The following is a 22,396-nucleotide window of genomic DNA, read 5'->3' as shown; positions in this document are numbered from 1 at the left end:
CTGGAGGAACTAATCTCAGTGTAGTTCTCTTAAGGTTTACTTTCTAATACCTGAATATCTGGTTTATGGCCTGTGTTCTGTTCAGGTTTCACTGAAACTTGAACAAACCTCATTCACCTTTAGGTGTTTTACATAATCACTCTAGGAAATTATACATAGACTAGTATGTTTAGAAAATGTTGTAGTTCTTCAGTGAAAAAAGCACAATTAGTAGGTCACTTCTTGCTTGTCTGCACAGTTGTAGATGTCCCTGAACTGTTGTTCCAGAAGACTGATGTTATCACATCCTATATTTCTCTTTGGCATTCTCTTTCAGAATACAGATATGCTAAAAAAAAAAAAATACAGCTTTAGTCAATCTTTACCTTCAAAGGAAATTCAAGAAAGATTTTCAGTCACATTACTAGAATTGTGAGGAAAACACACCAGAGCCATTATTGTCGCAAGTTTCCTACTTGCGGTGAAGTTGTGATGTTAATATTGTTTCCAAGCTCATCTGTAATATATAGATTTATATATTTTGTAGAAGTCAGGTTTGTTCAATTCTTTTATCCTCCTTCAGGCTGCTGTGCAATAGCACAAATTGTTTATGTCTTTAACAGAACTGCTTTGTCTCAGTAATAAGACTTTCCAGTGAAAAACTTTTCCACTTAACTAGATTTAAGAAAGTACTTTTGAGAACAAAAGAAGGAAAAAAAGATCAGTTCTTTTTATCAGTTAATGCTCACTCAATGCAGCCCAAGGAGGCTGTAATGGAACAAAGGAAGAAATATCTTGATGACCATGTTACACAGTGTAGGGAAAACCTTCAGTTACAGTCCACACACAGCTGTCTTAAAGACTTGGCTAGAAAAGAGTAACATCGGATTGCACTAATAGAGACAATCAAATGAATGTCAAATTACAAGTTATTTCCTTTTCAGATGTGGTCAGTAGACTGTGTGCTGCTCACCATCCTGGGGGATTTAAAATGTGGTACACCACAGCTAGGCCACGGGACTTGTGGAGTAGAGTCATTAAAAGGTAAGGCACGAACAAGTTCTTATGCATTTACATTGAATTACCAGCTTGGCACCTTAAAAATTATTTGCACTTTTAACAGAAGTTTCTAGTCAGATATGAAGGTTTTATAGTTGTTGAGAAGCTCTGAAAAGAAATGGATATTCTTGCTGGTTACCTGTGGTAGCTTTCATACCTAACAATGCAGGCACATGCATATACTTACATTTAGATCTCTGAAGTATTCGTTATAGTCAAGGGCATATCCAACCACAAATTTATCTGGAATTTCAAAGCCTATATCTGTAAGAAAATACAACTCTTTTTATACTTTTAAAATGCATTTTATGAACAAAATAATTGTTTAAAACCTAGTTATGAAGTAGTCCTGAAAGAGGAGACAAGGATTGAGATTTTACTTGTGTGAAAGTAGATGCACTGCGACTCAATAGGACTTTTCAGTTTGAAAAAAAGGCAAGTTAAATACAGAGTCAAAACAATTGCCCTCTGGGTTCAAAGTCAAATGATACACAGCTAAGGTTGGATTCTATTTCTGGTATCTAAATAGTTAAATTTATATTTAATTATTTTATTTATTGATTTTTAAAATTTATTTATTTATCAAATAGCTAATCCTGTGCTCAGGCCAGCCAGGGGGATACAAAGAAGGTGGTCATGAGGTCTCAGGGTGGAGTAACTGTTCATCACTTCACTGGGTTTCATATATTTTCCACCTGTTTCTCTTGGCCTTCCTGAAATTTATATGCCAGTTGTCAGACAGACCACACGAAGTGAAATTATGAGACTGTATTTTGGGTAACCAGAAAAACACAATACTTACAGTCTGGCCTGTAACCTGGGCTTCGACATGTCCTTTTAACAAGCAAGCTGTAAGGCAGAGCAGAGAAGGTAGAAGCTGTAGACTTCACTTCTCCCACCCCTCCCCTTAGGCTTCTACAATCATGCAGTTAAATTAAAACAGGGAGATTACTGTAATAGAAAAAGGTACTTTTTAGCTTTATAATGGAGGGAGAAGGAAAGGTTCTGATCTAGGTTTGTTCTGGAGGTCCAAATGGCTCTGTGGTTTTACATTCAGGTCCCTTCAGTTCCGTATCCCAGATCGTTATCCTTCCATGTATCAGTGCCTCAGCAAACTGGAATAGCACAGAGAGGGAAGCACATTCAAGTGGAAGGTAAAGATTTTAGTGGGGAGGGAGGGAGAAGGGGACAAGCTGTGCAATGTCACTCCAGTTTCTTCCACAAAGTCATATCCATTCTTGGTTTTTCTGTGCCCTTTGGAAGAAACTGAGAACCTCCAAGACAGTCACTAGAAGGAGAATAACCAGCACAAAAAACAAGAAGTATGGTGATCACTTGATAGACACAAAAATATTCCCCAAAAATTCATTTCAGAGATCTACTAAAAACTGATGTAGAATGCCACTTAAAGTAATCTTGCAAGATTCTGGAAACTTGTATTACTGACAATTTTAAGATGTTGTCATTCTAGTATTGAGGCAACTGATGTGGTTGTAGAAAATGGATGGAAGAGAATAATTTACTTCAAATAGAAGGAAGTAAGCAAGAGGGAATCCATCAGATTTTATGGACTACAGAGAAAGAGCCAGAAAACCTTTTTAAAAATTTTAACAATGAAGGTGGTAGTGCATGGGTAAGTTTCCCAGTTTAATAAACACCTAGTTTTTCAGCAGCTGGATAAGGATTGCATCCTGCATTTACTTCTTCTCCCTCCAAACTTCAAACCAAACCAACACCCAGCAGCGCACATTTGACTATTCACCCAAATGATTTTGCTATATCAGTACAATAACAATACATACAGTGGCCATATTATTATACCTTACAACTTTAACCATCCTTGGTTTCTTGTCTTTTATTTTTGAAAGTAGTGCTTTCATTGTTCTACCCGTCTCAATAATGTCCTGAAAGAGATTAAAGAAATAAATTGTCCTTTGAGTCTGAAAGGAAAACCAGAACCAGACTGTCAGTGGATTAATTTAGAGCATAAAACCCTGGCAGCCCAGTGACATTGTTTTATATGCAATATGTACTAAATTGCAGAAAGGAGAGAAAAACATCCATGTCATTCCCCACCCCCTCCAATCTTTACTTACCTCTACTACTAACACGTTCTGGGAGAGATCATGTAGGGAGAGAAAAGAGAGAAAATATTTACATGGCAACATTCAGTAAATTGTACGTCCAGGAAAAGTACACTACAAGCTTTAGTTATTAGGAAGTTGCAATTGATTTTCAAAGGAGCTTGTTGCTTAACTACTGACATTACTTTAGTACTTTCTGAAGAGTCTTTCTGTAAGTATTTATGGAAACTTAAAACATGGTGAGTCAAGGTGTATCTATTATTCTATGTATAGCACTAGTATTGTAGAGCCATCCTGATGAGTCAGTTTGGTATTGTTCATTTCTAGGGGCTGTGGGATAAATTGTGGATCCACTGAGATCAGTGGGAATTACTCACTGTTTCAAAGTCCAGCATTTTAAATCAGTGTCAAGTGGCTGTAAGTATGCAGTACCAAAATCTTAATAAAGATGGACTTCCTGAAAGATAAACGAGAACAATTCTTTCCCTTTAAAAGGTGAAGATGCCAGTTCATACCTTCCCATTTAGTGTAGACAGTTCCTCGCCAACAAAACTGATTTTTCCTGCAGGTGAATCATTCTAGAAAGAAAAAGAAGAGAGGGAAGTCACATAAAACATGCTGAACAGTGTTATCCTGTATGTATGTATGAATGGTGTGCTGCTCTTGCTTTTTGCAAGATGTTGGAGCCCTGCCCTGGCTTTGTCATGTTGATTCATTCTGCTGTATGTTTGTTGAAGTGAATGTATAATATCCATCTGTTCATTGGGACAGATCAGTAATTCAGTTCCTTTTCAGTATGTAATCAGTTGAATTGCTTTGAACAGGATATATGCATAAACTCAATTTTTGTGGAGTTTTCATGTAAACTACCAGTATTTAGAATGTCAATCTATGCAGAGAGTCAATTTTCCAAAGAAAAGAAAATTGCTTACACAGTAGCTTTTTATTCTAACAAAATCCACAGTAATAGGCACAGATTTGTCACCATTTTGATTTAGTGCTTTTATATGGTCCAGCAAATCAGCAAAGAATTTATAGCCTCCTTTAAGGACACAGAGTGCAACAATGTGATGACTTCCCATGTCTTGCATGATATCTCTAGCCAAGCGTTCTGTCCTGGGAGATAAAAAAAAAGAAAACACACTCTGTAAAGTGTTTTGTATATCATACTTGTTTGTCCATATATTAAGCAGTGTCCAAGTTAAAATTCTGATCTTGCTGTTAGGTTTTTATAACTTGCAGGTTGTGACCACAGGAAGAAATAGGAAAGTTATGTACTTGCAGTGCACAAGATGATGCCTAATCCACTTGACATATTGTTGGTTTCATCCATAAATCTAAACATTTCAGGATAGACAGGTTTGGAGATATTTGAGGTACTATGGAAACTTAACTGGTGTTGTAGAGGAATCTTTTCCATAACCCCCTCCTGCATTAAACTCTAGAACAGAAGTGTTAGAGCTGCAGGGTTTCCATGTTTCTCATGGGCTGCACAGGGATATTATCATTGACTTCACTTTGCTCTTTCCTCTCATACCTGTCCAGGATGAGTCCATGAGGAATGAAGACTCTTTCTAAATCTTCTTCATAATGCTTAGGAATGCAAAATAGATTTTTGTTGTAGCCACTTTGTTCGTCTCTTATCTGCAAGTGAAAGGTAAATAGCTCTAAGAGTAGCAACAGAGTCAAACAGGAAAAAGCTTTCCAGTCTGATAATGTAAAGAAAGAATTCCCCCCACCCAATAATGTGTCAAAATAGAAATATTTCTGAGAGTTTTTGATCTTTCTGATAGAACAATTCACAGTCTGATAACTTAGGAGCTAGTGTGCTTGTCTGAGTTGTGACTGGATAGACAACTACTTTGCCCCAGTCATTGTAAGAGAAATTCTCAGCCATCATCAACCCATTAAAAAACTCCAGCCAAAACAATAGCAACCCCTCTTGTATTCCATTTCCCCTTCTGCAGAGCACAGTAGCTTGATTGTGTGGTAGACAAGCAAAAATTAAAATTTAAGGCAAGTAGATTGGGATTACAGGCCAGCAGGTTACTTTGGGGTGATGCACTACCTCGACTATCATTTTCCATTGTGTAAAAGAGAAAATTCTGCCTCCTAAGAGTGAATTCACAGCTGAACTTTTGACATACCAACCACCAGCTGTCTCAGAGGACAGGGAGATGACTCACCCCAAAGGAGAAGGTTTGAGATGGCAGTGGGAAGAGGAGAAGCTGCAGGGGGTGCCCATAGATGGGAAGCAGAGACCTGCTGAGCTGCAGCTCAGCTCGTTCTGCTGTTTGCCCTGTGAGCATGGCTGGGGACAGGCCAGGGCTGCTTCCCACCCATCAGGGCTTTAACCCTTTTGGCACCAAGATTTAGGATTACAGTTCTTTGTTCAACATGCTTATCCCACCAGGCTGTTGCACCCAGAGGTGTCCTCCTAGAGGCTACACATTCTCCATTTTGGGCTTCTTTTCTGGCCCCAAACAGATCTGTCTTTGGATTCAAGACCTTAGTGGATGCTTTGTTCATTTATAAAGCAGTGGTACAAAAGCAGGCAAGAAAAAATATATAATGAGGTAGAGGGAATTGTGAATAAGAGGGCTAATATGTGAGTATTAGAAATAAGTCCAGAAAAAATCAAATTAGTGAGATTTTGTCACATCTAATATTGCCCTGCTGTTGCTAAAAATACAGAACTGACTGAAAGAAAAATTCAGAGCTGGCTCAAAGTTTCACTAGTGCAAAATAGGTTATGTACACACCAATCCCATTCCAAAGAACTCAGTACAGTGCTTTGCTAATAGCACAGAGCTGTGGACTAGGCAGTAATAGCATAAAGTATTGATAACAACAAGTTAACACCTGCAAACTCTTTAGAGAGATGAATTGTTTTTAATTCTCCTTTTTTTGGCATAGCAGAGATGAGTACTTAGGAAGAAAAGAAAAATAGACTGTAGGGAACAGTAGGAGGTTATTATTTGCAAAACTCACAGCAGCCAAAAATGAGATAAGCAATTACTGCCATTTATTTTAAGTTGGCCATGAATAGCTTACTGCTTTTAAAGATAAAGCTCGAGACAGGTGTTAAAGATTTCAGAGAACAGATTATTGTATTACAAGGCAATGCATAAAGAATCTCACCCTGGCTGGACTAACTGTATTCTGCAAATACTCAGAATTGATAGGCCCTAATGGTCCAAGATACACATGCAGAATAACCTCCCAGCTGAGCCCTGGTTGAGTGGCAGCAGTACTGTTTTGCCTGGTTTAGCCACTATTTTCTTCTTGGCTAAAGTCAGCAAAGTGAAAGCTTAGGTGAAGGACTGTTTTTAAATTAGGTTTATTCGTGCCTTATTGATCTTGGGAGAGGCTCTGGCAGTGACACTGGTGTGACTGTGGGGCAGGCTAGACAATGACATGTGCAGCAGCTTCAGCGCAGTGCAGAGCTGCTCGTTGTTTGAGTGTTGGATTAGCCCAGCTGGACAGCTTGAAAAGGGGTAATTTCCACCTGTGTGAGGTTGCCAATGGTGAATACACAGGCAGGGTATGGGGTTCTGTCAACAAGAGTCAGTGGCAATAGGAATTCATTAGAAGCACTGGTACAATAATAACAGTATTTATTTGAGACGACAGGAACACCTAAGCATGATTTTCATTTGGAGTTCCAAAAAAGCACCTTTAAGGATAGTCACTGACATGATGAACAGTTCAAAAAGTTCTGTTTGTTTCATTGTTGGATTTTGTTTTGTTCTAATTTTTTCCCAGTATCCCCATCTCTCTTGCATTCTGCATAACTGCACCTTAAATGCAATGACAATGCTCCCTGTGATTGGAGCAGTTTCTTTTGCCCAATCATGATACTGATTGCAGTGTTTAATGGACTTCAGCTTTACCATTTGCTTTTGCATTTATAAATTGGGCTTTCATCTGCACAGCAAGTTAAAGGTCAGCCTCCTTGACAGTAAATTCAGCTTCCTGCTGCACTTGATGAGAGGCATCACAACTGGCTCAGCTCAAGTGAGGGAGGGGCTTTGTCCATGTTAATGTACCTATGGAATAAAGCTAATTTAAGGCTTACAGGTGTGCACAGTCATTACTGCTTAGAGCTCCTCCAGCAGTGCACCTTTGCACCTTTTATTTGGTTAACTGTGCTCCTTGAGGGTATTTTGTGCAAACAATATCTGTTACATTAATACTTTGTTTGCTGCTGTGTGTGAAGCCTTTTTTAAGGTCTGATGGAAGGTTCAAGAACAGAACCTTAAGGATTGCATCAGTTTGAACACCACATCACCATAGCAACCTGCTGCATACGCTCAACAGGCTCATAAAACCATTTGTATGGTGGCACATGCTAAATAATACAGCAGCAGCCCATAATAATAAAGCAGTCGGCTAAACTATCATACAGAGTAATTAAATTTTTAAATCATGAGTTTATAACTTGAGGAATTAGTTGTTTAATTTAGTTTCAGTCTCATCTGTTGTTCAATTACTGTAGGTTTCTGAGTTTAAGGGGAAAAAGCCAACAAAATGAACTACAGCAATTTTGTACAGTAAAGAGATTTATAAGTAAGTATTGTTTCATCAGCACAGAATGAAAGAATATGAATACAGGTATATTAAAGTCAAACAAATAATGTCACAAGTTTGTAGAAAAGTGAGTCTATTAGATACTTCTGTTCTGAAATCCAGTTTTTCTCCTGTAAGAACTGAAGCCTTTCATGAGTTACTATTTCTAATGTTCTACTATATTTGCTGAAGCTGACCTCCTTCCCCCCACCCAAAGCTCCCGTCAAGCAAAACAGCAAACATGAAGGTATTATTCTTTCTTACCTGCAGTCCATGAGCCATAACCTCACTTTGAACACTGCTCTCGTGGAATGAGTTGATGTTCTTACTGTGGTTTGGCTTGCTCTGTTTTCATCTTGCAGTCAGATCAAGACCTGCTTCTAAAAGGTCAAAATTGCCATCTTTCCTGCAGGAAGCATTACTTCCTTCTATTAACGCACTGACATCACAATCCCAGCTTCTTACCTAATCAGATTAACCAGAAATAAAATAGGCTTGAGCCCTTCTGGAACCAATTGGAGTAAAGGTATGGGGAACGAGGGAGATGCAAAATGAAGTTCATAAATCAAATGAGTGGGAAGGACTAGGCAGAGTAGTCGATTTTTAATTGAAAATACACATGAGATATTTGGCTGTAGGAGGTGGTAATTTAGTGGTGTATGTGTAGAAGGTAAGTTTGTATACCAGTTTCTTACACAGTATTTGAACATCCATTGTTGTGACAAAGTCCGTGTCTTTTTAAAATTATTGTCCTAACTTGCTGTCAGAAAATGTCAGTGAGAGATAAAGCAGAATAAACAAAGCCATAATTTTAAAAAGGACTTGAAGCAGAGCAAAGCAGCTGTTGGGACAGAGTGAACCCTGCCTGACATTCTTCCAGATCATCCTTTCATAAAATGAGAGGGTGATAGTTCCAGTAATATGCTTCACATCATTTAAAATCAAATGGTACTGACATTCACTGTAATCTGATTAGTTTACCAAACTGCACTATTATCTGGGATTAACACGAAAGTCTTAAATTTTTAAAAATTAATCCTACTAACAAAATGAGCTAAAGCCAGCTTGCATATAACATATTACAGAATGTTCTTACCAGATTGGGTACATTTTATTAATTCAATGATTTTAGTGTTGTCTTGGGGAGAGGGCACAGTAATTAATGAAAGTATACTTTTCTTGTTTCTTTGTAGTCTTACAGTTGCTCTTCAGATTGTGGCTGGTAATACTTGAGATAATGTCGTTCCAGTGGATTAATGGGCATATCCACAACTTCCAGTGATATGTTAAATAGTAGTACTATTTGGGAACTATTAATGCCTTGAGGGTACCTGACCCCTATTTGATGTAGTTGGCAGTACCTTCCTTCTATGAGTTCTCTGTCATGTTTCCTACCTTACATACGTGAGCTCCATATCCTGAGAAAAGTCTTGCTTTTCTAGTTCTTAGTGTCAGGCAGCTCCTTCTACCTGACATACAGATTTCACAATTGTTGGTTGATTCTCGTGTAGTTTTCCACATTTAAACAGAATTTAGCCTAATTTTGCTAAAATCAACAATGTGGCTGAGACTACTTGTTTGAAACTTCTTTCTAATTAAGGCACTAATTATCGGCACTATTCTCTGTTTACCATTTCCAGCAGTCTAACTGAGCACAGTCACTGCAATTACAGTGAAGAAATAAGTATTGTTTGCATATCTGATATGATCTGTATCTCCCATCTTGGCTGTGCCGATTTAAAATGCTTTGCTATTCTCTTCTCTATGTTATATAATTTTTGCATGTTTAATCTTTTATAGGAAAACCTTGGTGGCAGATCCCCCCTGCTCAGCAGCCTGCTCTCTGAATAGGCCACTCAAAAATATTCTCATGTGTAATATATTTGCTTTGGTTCTGGATATTAGAAGACCACCTCTGTTATATAAATTTTATAGACCCCTGAAGTCTTTACTTGAGGTGAGTTTGATTCCACACTACTCACATTTTTATAAATTGTACGCTGGACCTTGCAAAGCTTTGTGTCTCTTTTAGGCACTGTGCAGTTAGATCTGATCTGAACTGGGCCTGGGCCTGAAGTTCTGTTTAATTCTGTTTCAGAAAAGCATTGCAGAAAATCCCTCTCACTGACTTTGCATTTTGGCTGCATGGGGAGTATTAGCTGAGTGACAAATGAGCATTGACTTTATTGATTAGAGCCCATGTTTACCCTTTCATTAAACTTTACACTGGTTCAAGAAATCTCTACCTGCTCTATTTGAAAACTACTTCCCAGATCATATTTGTTAGAATAAATTCAGGATTCTCAGTCAATTCCGCAGAACCATGATGTGGTTCCCACATACCCCTATCACCTGGCAAGTACTTGAAACTCCAATAAATGTGTTGGTGGTCTCAGTTAGTGGACTGTGGTTTGCATTATGAATGTTACTGCTAGAGTGAATGTTTTTTTAGTCTCACATTCTGAAGAAAAAAGAATTCGCAGGTGAAGCATTCATAGTAAGACAGACCTTTGTCCTTGCTGAATAATGAAAATAGAATGTAGCTAGCTGGCATCCTTGGATGGCTTCTCTGTTGTAAATTGTGTGAGCATGGTCCCATAGGAAAGAACAAAAAAGTTTAAGCATATATACATTTGTTCCATATAGGAGCCGCAAGTGCATCTTTGTAAAATTAAATGTTTTGAGGAAAACAGTGCACCAAGCAGTCGGGTTACAATCTATTGCCCTGTTCTAGATAACAGCAGAGAGTTAGGAAAGAGCCAGTAAGTGTAGCCCACATAAACAGACTGGAAATTTATTAGATCAGCACCGATAACTTGGTGAAACAGCAGCCAGTCAATACAGAACAACAGTGCTCTTGTCCTTGTATCCATTCCCTGAACTGCTGAATCAGTAATTAAGTTTTTCAGGACATGATTTTACTGTTTGCATAACTGAGTTTGTTAAAGATGTTTACATTCTATTACACTTTGGAGTGACTGGTCTTGAGACTGCTGAAAACATTTTAAAGATCTTTTAGAAACGTTGCATAGACACTAATAAAACCAGAAAGCAAATACCTGCAGTAGGATGTGCTGTACGACTGTTCCTTCGGTTACCAAACCTCGCAAACCAGACGCGGGCAGTGCCCACGAGAGGGCAGCGCCGGCCAAGGGGAGCGCCGGAGCTGTGCAGGGCAGGTTGGGCTGGGGATTGGCAAAAGGTTCTTCCCCCAGAGGCTGGTTGGGCACTGCCCAGGCTCCCCAGGGCAGTGAGCAGGGCCCCAAGGCTGCCAGAGCTCCAGGAGGATTTGGACAACGCTCTCAGGGACAGGGTGGGGTTGTTGGGGTGTCTGTGCAGGGCCAGGAGTTGGGCTCAGATGATCCGACAGAGAAAGATGGGGAGGGATGTTTTACAACAGCATGTGGTGACAGCACAAGGGGAAATGGATTCAAACTGAAAGAGAGTAGGGTTAGATTGGATATCAGGAAGAAATTCTCCCCTGAGAGGGTGGGGAGGCCCTGGCACAGGTTGCCCAGAGAAGCTGTGGCTGCCCCATCCCTGGAAGTGTCCAAGGCCAGGTTGGACGGGGCTTGGAGCAACCTGGGCTAGTGGAAGGTGTCCCTGCCCATGGCAAGGGGTGGGACTGGATGAGCTTTAAGGTCCCTTCCAACACAAACCATTCAGTTATTCTGTGATCCCTGTAGGTCTCTTCCAGTTCAGAATATTCAGTGATTCTGTGAAATATTTAGATCAGTTCCAAACTTGTATAATTGTGTATTACAGGAAAACTGCTCTGATTTGCACCACTGAAGACCTGACCCGTGGGTTCCAGGTTCCAAGTGGCTGATAAAACCTTAAATTAAAACTGAACACTTGTATTCAGTGACTGATGTGTTATTAGGAAAATTGATCAATAGACTTTGCAATGGCTCGACTTCAGTAATCCCCAGCTCATCCTAAATCTGGTGGGGTTTTTTTGTTTTTGTTTTTGGTGGGTTTTTTTGTTGTTTTTTTTTTTTTTTACTTGGCACTTTTAAGTCTTAGATAAGACCAGCTGCTTAATTGGTTGCCTAAAATCTGTTTGGAAAAACAGCACTGCACATCCCATGATAAACAGTGCATGTTTACAATTAAAGATTAGAAGCCATTGCACAAATTTAAATCTCCTTATGTACTGCTGTGAATTATGTAGCTTGTTTTACATAGAAAAGTTTATGAGTATGAATCTTCATACTTTGTCTATTTTCTGTCTGGTTTGAATATGAGATGTTTATTATTTTACTGAAACAGAAAAGTGATATAAGTCTTGACCAATATTGGATATTTATAAATGTTGCACATGAAAATGTCTTCTGCTTTTAAAACTCCTGTGATAACCCCAACAAACCACCAGTAACCCTAACAAACACAGACTGGTTGATGCCAGAACTTGAAGGAAACACCCTGTAAAAGATTGCTCAGATTTTAAGTTTGAATAATTCTTGAAAATACCTTCAGAGCAGAATGATAAATTCTGCAGGCTCTAAATTCTGATTGCTGACCTGGAGGAAAAGTGCAATATATATTAACAGAGTCTTTGAGGCCATAACAGAAATATTGAAGTGATCGTGTGAAGGAAACCTTTTACTACCCTTGGTTTGCAGATAGGAGAAATGTTTCAGTCTCCTGGACTGTCTATATTAGAAAGTTATTTTGAGAGAGGATCTGATTAGGACTGAAGCAACAGAGCAGAGAGACAAGGAATCAGGACTTCTGGATTTTATTCACAGCTCAGACACACAGTTTATTTGCTGTATGACCGTGGTCAATTTACTTTCCTGACTGCTCCTGTTGTACCTCTGACCTCCCTGTGCCCTGCTTTTCTCTGTTGCCTCTTATAATCAGCTGACCTTAGTATTCCAAGACTTCTACGCTCTGGGCTGCACGGGTTGTTGTTGGTTTTGGGAAGGTGCCCTCTAAGAAACCCCATTGCTGTCATTAACTAGGGGTCAAATGAATGATTTGAAAAAAGATCTTGATCTATTCACTTGAATGTGAAAATCCGGTTGTTCCAGTTTCATGTGTCCATGTTTCATGTGTCCATGAGCAAACTCCATGCCTGCCATGGTGTGCAGTGTGTCTGATCCAGTTCCCCCACCCCCCAACAGCTGGATGGGTTGTTTAACCTCGGGAGCAATGGGTGGTCTGGGAAGCAGCCTGCTCTGCTCTTGGGGAGCTGGACTCATCTCCACTACAGAGATGTTTAATAAAAATATTTGTTAAACAATGGCTTTATCTGAGTGTGTGATCACAGCTGTTTTATTTTAGCAACGTAACAGCAATAACAATTAAATCCATATTTCTCCTTGGATATTTATTTTCCTGAATTCATTCTTAGTGTGGTGAAAGAATTTGGTGTGAATTGCTGAGTTAAAATAGAACTGCTTGCAGTGGATTTCAGATTGCTTGTATTACCTTTGTATGATTTTTCTATTACTTGAGACCTTAAAACAGTACAAAAATACATACCACAGAGAGTCCATGTTTTAAAATATTCTAAAACTCTTCCCTCTAATCACTATTTTTAATTGTTAAAAATGTTCTGTTCTGCAAAGCCATGTTTGACTCTTAAAAAATTTAAGTGCCATCTTCCCATAACAGCATGTAAGAAAAATGTGGATCGTGCATTTTGGTAAAATAAAAAAAAAAAAACTCTTTTAAAATACTATGCAATTACTGCATTCAAATGAAGATAGCTCCTCTTTAAATCTCAGTTTTATAGAACTGCCTATTTCAGTGTTGCCAATGCCTTTTGTTGAGATGCTCAGTATTGAAGATGACACTTTTGAAGGAGCTGGCTTAGAAAGATTTTACTGCAGCTAGTTATGTTTGGTTGCAGGCTATTCCAGTGGCTGGCAGCTGGCAGGCTTGCCCACCATGTGAGAAGGAAATTCAGTGCTGGTCATTACAGTTCCCTAAGACAGTGGAGGGGAAAAAAGAGAAAGCTTCTGTCACTGATTCTTGTTTTCAATTCCTTTGTCTGATCTCCATGAAAGTATTCCAGTTATTGCCTCTTGAATCTGATGGCATGGATGTCTCTTTGGAGTCTGTTTACATAGTTGAGCATCTGAATTCCATAGGGCCCTGCACTGTTGTCAGGCCAGTAAATCCTGGTAAAGATGTTCATAGAACCCTAGAACAGCCCAGGTTGGAAGGGACCTCGAAAGATCATCTGGTCCCACCTGTCATGGCAAAGGGAGCTACGATGAGATTGTCTGGCACCCTGTGCAGTTGCATCTTGAAAACCTCCAGTGGTGGGGATGGGAGCACATCTCTGGAGAGGTTTTTCCGGTGAATGATTGTTCTCAATGTAAAAAACATCTTTCTTGCATCAAGATGAAACCTTTTCTGATGCATTTTGTATTGTTTGTTGCTCCTTGTTTTCTCCATGTGGCACCTTGTGAAGAGGGAGCCTCCCTCCTCTTTGTAGCCACTCTTTAAGTATTGGAATACTGTGATGAGGGCCTCCTTGAGCCTGATCTTCTCCAGGGAGAAAAGACCTTAACTCTTTTAGTCTGTTCTCATAGGACAAGTTCTTCAGCCCTTTAATCATCTGTGTGGCCCTCCTTTGGACCCTCTCCAGTATAATATGGTTCTTTCACACTGCATAAAACTTTTTTACTTCCAGCACCCTGGTATCATCCCTTTGTCTCCTTGCAGGTTTCCCCTTGTCCCCATATGCACTGAACTCATTTCCACCTGGTTCTTACACCTCCCAGGCAGTATTACAACTTTTCTATCGTAAGAGCTTGATCTCATTCTCTCCATCAGCTGCCTGCTTTCTGTCCACCTGGCTCACATCACCTCTCATTTCTCTCCATTCACCAGTTTCTCTCCATTCACTGAGTTATCTTCATAGGAGATATTAGGGCTCTCATTTCTTAACTCTGCACTCATGGCAACTTTTCACCTGGTTAATGTCTTCCTTCTTCAACACTTGCCCTTGTTTTGCTTTTTATTTCATTATCTCCTTCCCCTCAACAATTGCCAATCTCTTCTTACATACTTTATTTTGTCTCATATTTTCTTTTATAGCTGTAACACAAAAAGAAACAAGATCTACTTTCAACATAATTCTCTTTTATCCCCATTAGAGATAATAAAAAGTCCTTCCTTTATTGAAATGAAGGGATTATGCCCTCAGTGCACATTTCTGTGAGAGTCCTCTGCAGCAAAAGTCTTCAGACATTTAGAGCAGTTCACAACATTTTTATCCTGCATATGTAACTAAATTCAGGCAACTGCTTTTCTTCAGTCTTGCATGACCTGTATCCCAGACTGGTAGATTTTATGTATATTTAATACATATATTTTGCTAGCTTAAAAACTAAACATGGCTGGTTCATGGCAATTGACAGCTGTTACTGAAACAGGACAGGAAGCTGGAAAAGTGCTGGAATCTTCTTTGGTTTTTGATTATTCTCAAATAAATCCTTCAGTGTTAATAAAATAATTTAGATTTCTCATGAAGCCTCTTTAGGGAAACTTTTTTAAAAAGCAGTAATTCTGAAAAAGGATAAGTTCTCAGGACTGATGTTTCTGAAACTGATTTATTTGTCCTTTAAAAAATATTTTGCTAGGGTTTAAAAAGTGTGCAAGAAAACAACCTTCATTGTAACAAATGTCTTCAGCTCTGCTTTCCTTTCAAAGTCACCATTTTAACCTGGTGTAAGGCCAAGTCTTGTTTATGTAAAATATGTAAAGTGTTACAGTTTAAATCTCATGTCATACACAGTCATATGGGAAATACTGATTTATCCTATGCAGAACCATACATTTTACAGAGGTCTAAATAGGGAATATTTGCTAGAAGCCTTGTCATTGAATTGAGATAGATTTTTAAGAGATTTAAGCAAATTAAAGCACATCTCTCAGCATTTCTGAAGACACCAGCCTTCCACCAGCATCCAGCTCCTCTTCACCAGTCATTATGCCCCAAGTTTTCAGGCCTAAGTATTTGAATTACTTGTATGGCACCTTTGCTCTGACCACAATATGAAAAATGAGTACATAGCTTTGTGACTACACAGAAATAGGTAGGATGTATAAAAGATTTTTAATAAACACATTGTTTCATTGTTCTATTATGCCATTATAATGGCTTTGATCTGTGAGAGAATTAATAAAACCAGAATCTGAATTGTTGAAAATTAATGCAGTTCTACTTAGTTAATCTACACTACTTTAAGATCTGTATTCACTGACAGTTTAACCTGTGCCAGTCTGTTTAAAGACTGGAATTAATGTTATCTAAATTTTAACCCTCAAGTAATATTAGTATTTAAAATGTAATAGTTAAGGCTTGTGCTTCTTTATGTCAAATTGTTTTGTTTGGGAGTGATTGACAAAATCCAAATTTTAAATTCACAAGCAGCCTTGTTTCATCTAAAAATGTTTATCCAGTTTTCCAGTTTGAAATGCTGCCGTACTGGCACTGCTCTTGTGTGCCCCAAACCCAGCGAAATTAATTCCCTATTCACTCTCCTAATGACAGCCAGTGTGTTATTCAATAAGAACAAGTTAGGTTTGTTTCCAGCTCTCCTTGAGGCACCTTGGCTCAGAGCAGGGAGCTTGTGTGTCATCAAAAGGATCTTCCAAGCCTGTTAATAAGAGCCACGCAAGTTTTTATGGCACAGTGGACACAGCGACTGGTTTTTGCTCAGCTCAGCCGTTCACAAGAGTATGTCACAATGGACCTAAAACCCGTGGTTGAATATTAATGAAGGCAATTCATTCTTCACTCCTTAACTAGTCTTTTCCACATTGGATTTGAGTGTATGCCAAAACTGACATAAAACTAATAACCAAGAGGGAGCCATCTTATGTAACGCTGTGCGATGCCCTCGTGTGACATGGCAACTTACTTTTCTTTGTGCATTGCTGCTGTTAACCTGCATTTCAGGCAGGGCCATACAGCACTGACTGGGAAAATCTGACTTTGTAGAAGATGTGATGTGGTGGTAATGAGGGGAAACCAGAACGTGAGGCTGTGGGTTCAGATGCTGGCTGAAGATCACTCAGTCTGTCCACAAATCTAAAAATGCAGCACTGTGTGGTAAAGCTGGAAAATCTTTAATATCTTGGCTTTTGCTAGCAGAAAAGAAGAAAGTTAAACTCATGGAAGACAGCTGTGATAATTTTGGTCATTTCTAGACATGTTAAGTTTTCATTATAGTAATTATTCTTTTAATTATCTTTTTAAACAGCTTCCATTTAAAACATGATCCACCATGACTGGCTTTTCAAAAATGCATTTTAATCAGTAGGGATCCAATTTAGGAGAGCACAGAACTCTACATTAAGGACTATCTTTCCTGAAGGCAATCGCTGAAACCATTCCTAACTTCAGGCATGTGCTAAGGCTTCAGTCTAACTTCACTCGTGGTACTAAAGAAGCTCAAATGATTTCAGGCATAGTGTAAACTGGAACTGAAAACCAGTTTACTGCAGCTTCAGCTCTGCAGCCCCTCATCTCCTAAGGGGATGTGTGTGACGGCGACAGAAGGGAGACCCGTCTTGGTGTCATAGGCAGAAACTCAGATATTGAGAGCTTCACTTTTTCAGTTCCAAAAATTCCACAAACAAGCTGTCAGTTAGAGGCTGTGACAGCAAAGTATGGATAATGTGGTGCATACAGTGAGTCTACCCAGGAAAAACAGGACGAGCTCTTAAAAGAAAAATAAGTTTCGGACAGCTAGAGGGTATAACAGTCCTGCCACAGCTGTGTCAATGGGCTCAAAGCAAAGGCTCTGTGAGTTAAAACACACAGTGTGTTGTTATGTTTAAGTGTATTAAAAAAAAAAATCCATCATCTCAAGCTGTGTTTTCTATCTGGAAGCTAGAAAAGGTTGAGGAATGGGCTGCCAGGGATCAAGAGGGGACAACCGCTGCTGAAAGGATAAGGAACTGAGCATGGTGACACACCAGGCAGGGCTGAGCCCCTCAGTACCCGGCTGAGGGGAGCAAGACAGGACTGGGGAGGGGACTGGGATCAACCAGGAGTCCAGATCTCCAGGAAGGGTTATGGTGATGCAGCAGGTCTGAGCTCAAGCTGGGAGGTCAATCCACAGATCAGATTCAGTGCTCACCAAGCCAGTGCACAGCAACAAAACAGATCCTGCTGAGCTGGAGGCAGGTGCACACGGGACATGGCTCTGACAAGAACTGAGAGCCCAGAGCTGAGATCAAAAGGAGCTGCTGGGCCCTTGGCCCCAGGTAAGACTGGCCATGGCCAGTAAGACCTTTGGGTGCACACAGGGGACCCAAACTGCAGCGTTTTCTCTTTAAGGAATCCCTAAAAAGTCATATTTAGAGTTAATCAGAAGAGAAAAACACAAGCAAGACACAAAAAATACCCAGCTTTCATAGTTTTTAACATAATATCTATGCATGTTTAAAAGACTAAGTGGGGAAAACAAAAAGAGCAAAAAGTTTTATGTACTCTAGCAAGAGAGTTATGAGATCACACAAGATCTGTTCAAACCATAGAGGAAATAGTAATTTCCAAAAGTTCACATGTAACATTAACCATTGGGGTTTAGCACTGAGGCTGTGAGTTAGTTAAAAAGCATCTAATTTGTTCCCATGCAATGCATCCATAGTTATGCATCCTCAGAGGAAGTGAGGAGATAAATGGCATGATGTAGCATAGGGCAGCTGGTTTGGATCCTTGTCCCCAGATATGCTGGAAGAGCACTAGAGCAATTATTCTTACCCCAGGCATGTTCAGGCAGCCCATCATCATAAAGTTAACAGAAAACAGGTATATCTCTCAAGTATCTAGAACTACATACCTCCCAAGCATTCTCAGAGGGGTCGTTTATATTTCTATCCTGATTTTTTTTCTTTTATTATTTTTCAAAAAGAAATTAAAAAGACCCATTTAATCTTTCATTTACATATGTTGTTCCCTGCTAACTTGGATGCTGACAGGTCTTTTATGTGGACTTTTGCATCCTGCATCTGTACAGTAACCTTTGAGCAGAATTTGGGGGGAATTTCTTACTTTCCCCTTTTTATTTGTGTGATGGAGGTATCTGTCATGCATGTGCAGTCAGGTGTATTATTCAGGATATTGGGAAATTGGGATAGGTCAGGTAATGGAAAGCAGATATCATGTAGGTATTGTGGGATGTGAGATCTCAATGGAGAGATTCCCCAGGATTTCTGTCTCAGTCCAGGCTTGGTACAGCTGAGCAGTGACCCTGTTAGGCTACGTGCTGTGTAGCTACTACCTCTTGCAGTGTCCACACTGTGTATCTCTGCTTCCTGTGGCTCCCAGGACCCACCAGAACAGTGCAAACTTCAAAACTGAAATAGTCCTGTGAAAGAAGCTGCAAAGCACCTTCTGAGAAATGTGAGATAATATCTGCAAAACAGAATTTCAAAACTGGTACCTAAGGGACAGGAATTAAAATTAATATCCAACAAATAATTTCTATGGTGACCAGTTTTTCTCTTGGTTCCACATGTAACTTGTCACAGTGTCTTTTGCAACCGGACTTGCCTTTCTCGTATTGGCCTTTTTAGCCACCAACGCGCTTGCATGAAAAATGGGTAGAGCCCTTCCCAAATCTTCGTTCGCGAAGCCTAGCCATGATGATGACAATGTGTGACAAGTTACATGTGGAACCAAGAGAAAAACTGGTCACCATAGAAATTATTTGTTGGATATTAATTTTAATTCCTGTCCCTTAGGTACCAGTTTTGAAATTCTGTTTTGCAGATATTATCTCACATTTCTCAGAAGGTGCTTTGCAGCTTCTTTCACAGGACTATTTCAGTTTTGAAGTTTGCACTGTTCTGGTGGGTCCTGGGAGCCACAGGAAGCAGAGATACACAGTGTGGACACTGCAAGAGGTAGTAGCTACACAGCACGTAGCCTAACAGGGTCACTGCTCAGCTGTACCAAGCCTGGACTGAGACAGAAATCCTGGGGAATCTCTCCATTGAGATCTCACATCCCACAATACCTACATGATATCTGCTTTCCATTACCTGACCTATCACACATTGTATGACATTGATTTTTCTATTCCCTTTCCATGGTTTTCTTCAGTCCTATTTGAAGGTAATAAAAGGGGTTTTTTCCCCCTTTTGAGTAATATGTCTGATTCTCAGGTTTGGTGCATAAATAGTAATTTGTGTGTTTTATTGAACATCTCTGGATAAACTTCTTTACTGCCATCCAAGGAGAAGACAAACCTGTCTGACAAACCTGTACTGAAATACAAGGATTGACTGGGGATAACTTTGGGCCACATTTTGATGTCTCTACAGTTTTATTAGCATGTCTACTCATTGAATGAGGAGTTACTGTGCCTGTGTAACAATATTTGTGTATGGACTCAGTATCTGTTCTTACAAATGTCACTGTGTTAGAAAGGTGCCAAAGGCAGATCAAGTTCTTTGCTTATTCCAAAAGCAAAGGGAAGCAAGTATTTTTATTAGTTTTTGAATTTTTGCTCTGAAAATTTTGTCTTTTTTTTTTTTTTTTAATAGGAAGCCTCTTTTTCCTCCCCTTGAATGATAGTAAACTTCTTAAGATGGGGACTGTCTTTGGCTAGTGAGCAGATAATCTCAATGTAAGGTGATGTTATGCCTTACTAGTGTTATGAAAACTAATGATAAAAGGACTGCATTGGGTACAAGTCAAAGGAAGAAATTAATTTCGAAAGTATCAGGGAAAAAAAGGAAGCTCTTTTGTGCATATACTAATTTTGTGTTGTTTGCAATGCATGGAGAAGAAGAAAACTGAGCAATATATATTAAGCTATATTTTATAATGATATAACTGTGAATGCAGTTAATTAGCACAGGGGAAATGTGATCCTAAAAATAATGTTGTAAGTGGAGTCTGGTTTAATAGATGATAATGCTTTTGCTGGCTATGTGACAAACCCCAGTACAAGATGTCTAGTCTGTAGATTCCACCACTGAGTAACTCATTGCCGTAATTCATGTAAAACAATACAATTTTATCATTCTTCTAATAAAATTAGCTGCAAAGTGGGCTTGTAGTGCAGCATTTCTCCTGGCCTCTATGCCCCAAAGGTCGGTGTATTGTCTGCATAAAATGTTTGAGTCACATTTGAAGGAAGAGTAATGGGATAAAAATGTCTTTGTTGGAAGCGTTTGCTTCCCTGGAGTGTAGGAGCTCTTGAGTGCTTAACCATAGTTCTGTAGCAGATGGTGAGCAGCCAAGCCACTAGAATGGGATGAGAATCTCTAATGTCAACGTTGGCTTCAGGAATGAAAAACACTGGGTTTTATAGAGAGGGGTCTTTCATCTGCAGTGTAACAATACCTGTTCATTGCATTTTAACTAAACGGTTTTATTTCCTGCAGCAAATAAAGTATCTATGTTGGGATAATAGGAACTGCCATTTTTTATGCATAAAAACCTGGTTCTGCTGAAATCAGTGGCAAGATGACTTGATTTCAGTGGAATTGAGGCTTTGCCAGTCCATTTAAATGTCAAATCACAATAGCAGGCACTTGTGCTTTGAGCAGTATCAATAGTAGTTCTGTACATTTACTGTATTAGCATTGACACCATCAAAATTGGCTGTAATTGTGAATGACAGTAGATCACCGTTCACTATATGGTTGTCCTTGTGCCTAAAACTCAGTTTATAAGGGGGTCATAGCAGTTCTATGAGACAAATCATTCTGAACCCTGAGTATCTCTGCAAAAGATTTTTTTGTGCATTAACCAGCAAAATCACATCTTGCCTTACTTTCTGAGGTGGTGGGAAAAGGCATTATGCTTGCTGGATGAAATCTGAAATGGTTTCACTCTGAACCAGCCGGGAGTCACAGGCCTGGAATGACAGGGTCAGGAGAGCAGAGACCATTCTGGTTTGGCATGAAAGAGGAGAGACAGAGATGAGGGACATGGAAAACATCAAGATGTCTAACTAAACAAACGAGCTAGACCTCAGCTGGAGTAAATCTGAGAAGATGCAACAAATTCAGTGAAGTCTACTCTGGTTTACTCCAGGCCCACAGACTTTCCAGGGTTTGAGTGATCTAAATCATAGAGCAGTTCTTTTAAAGTTTATCCCATCACTAATTATTTGGTGTATCTGAATGTCTGACATGCACTTTGTGAGGCTTTTTAAGAGATGATTTTACCAAGAAACCACAGGATTCAGGGTAACATTTTTTAGACTGTTTGTTGTCGGTGGTGTTTTGACTCTTTGAGGTTTGCTTTGTTCCAAAGCTGTGGTTTTAGTGAGAAAATCTTCACGTAGCATCTGGCTTTCCATTGCCTGTTCCTGGTGATGTTTGCTGAAAAAAAGCATAGCATTTCCCAGTTGCAAGTGAAAAGTGTGTGCCCTGTCAGGAACCTTCCCCCAGCCTTGTTAGAGTGCAGGTATGCAGCCCAAATCCTACTCAGAGCTCTCATTTTATAAATAGAAGCCAAAGTACAAAAGGCAAAAGCTAAACAAAACTGAACATAAGTCTAAAAGCTATAAACCCAAACAGTCCATAAATCAAATGATAAGATACCACAAGATGAAGAATTCATGAATAGCAAGCATATAAGTTCACTTGGTAGCATGTTGGAAATGTGCCACCTCCTGCAATTGATAATCAAACCCACCTGAGCTAGTGGTTTATGACTTAAATAATGTGAAATATTTCCCATCTACTGTATTAGAAGCTAGATTAGAGAAATC

General features: G+C 39.3%; 1 protein-coding gene across 2 annotated transcripts; it reads right to left on the bottom strand.

Moving 5' to 3' along the window:
* Window positions 1-86: 86 nt before the first annotated feature.
* Window positions 87-8,078, bottom strand: LOC113974875 (hypoxanthine-guanine phosphoribosyltransferase-like). Of its 2 annotated transcripts, XM_027698399.1 has the most exons (10): window positions 7,956-8,078; window positions 4,660-4,766; window positions 4,055-4,238; window positions 3,638-3,700; window positions 3,135-3,152; window positions 2,860-2,942; window positions 1,841-1,887; window positions 1,226-1,302; window positions 427-496; window positions 253-328 (listed from the first exon to the last, which is right to left on the bottom strand). In XM_027698399.1, exons 1-9 carry the CDS (start codon window positions 7,971-7,973, stop codon window positions 452-454), a joined length of 642 nt encoding a protein of 213 aa, XP_027554200.1. In that variant the 5' UTR covers window positions 7,974-8,078; the 3' UTR covers window positions 253-328; window positions 427-451. The 2 variants fall into 2 exon arrangements, with proteins under 2 accessions (XP_027554199.1, XP_027554200.1); XM_027698398.1 differs by lacking the exon at window positions 427-496 and having other exon boundaries at window positions 87-328.
* Window positions 8,079-22,396: the final 14,318 nt, after the last annotated feature.

This window comes from Neopelma chrysocephalum, unplaced genomic scaffold (assembly GCF_003984885.1).
Source record: "Neopelma chrysocephalum unplaced genomic scaffold, ASM398488v2 Primary Assembly neopelma1_127, whole genome shotgun sequence".
In the NCBI taxonomy this organism is placed as follows: domain Eukaryota; kingdom Metazoa; phylum Chordata; class Aves; order Passeriformes; family Pipridae; genus Neopelma; species Neopelma chrysocephalum.
The sequence above is the reverse complement of the archived record's forward strand: the minus strand, read 5'-3'. Positions and strand labels throughout refer to the sequence as shown.

What these genes read in the sequence shown, in the direction of transcription:
- LOC113974875 (XM_027698398.1), bottom strand. An exon ending in AGGATGGTTAAAGTTGTAAG is followed by an intron (nt 1,888 to 2,859) that starts GTATAATAATAT and finishes TCTGCCTTACAG; the next exon opens with CTTGCTTGTTAAAAGGACAT. An exon ending in CCCAGGTTACAGGCCAGACT is followed by an intron (nt 1,303 to 1,840) that starts GTAAGTATTGTG and finishes ATTTTCTTACAG; the next exon opens with ATATAGGCTTTGAAATTCCA.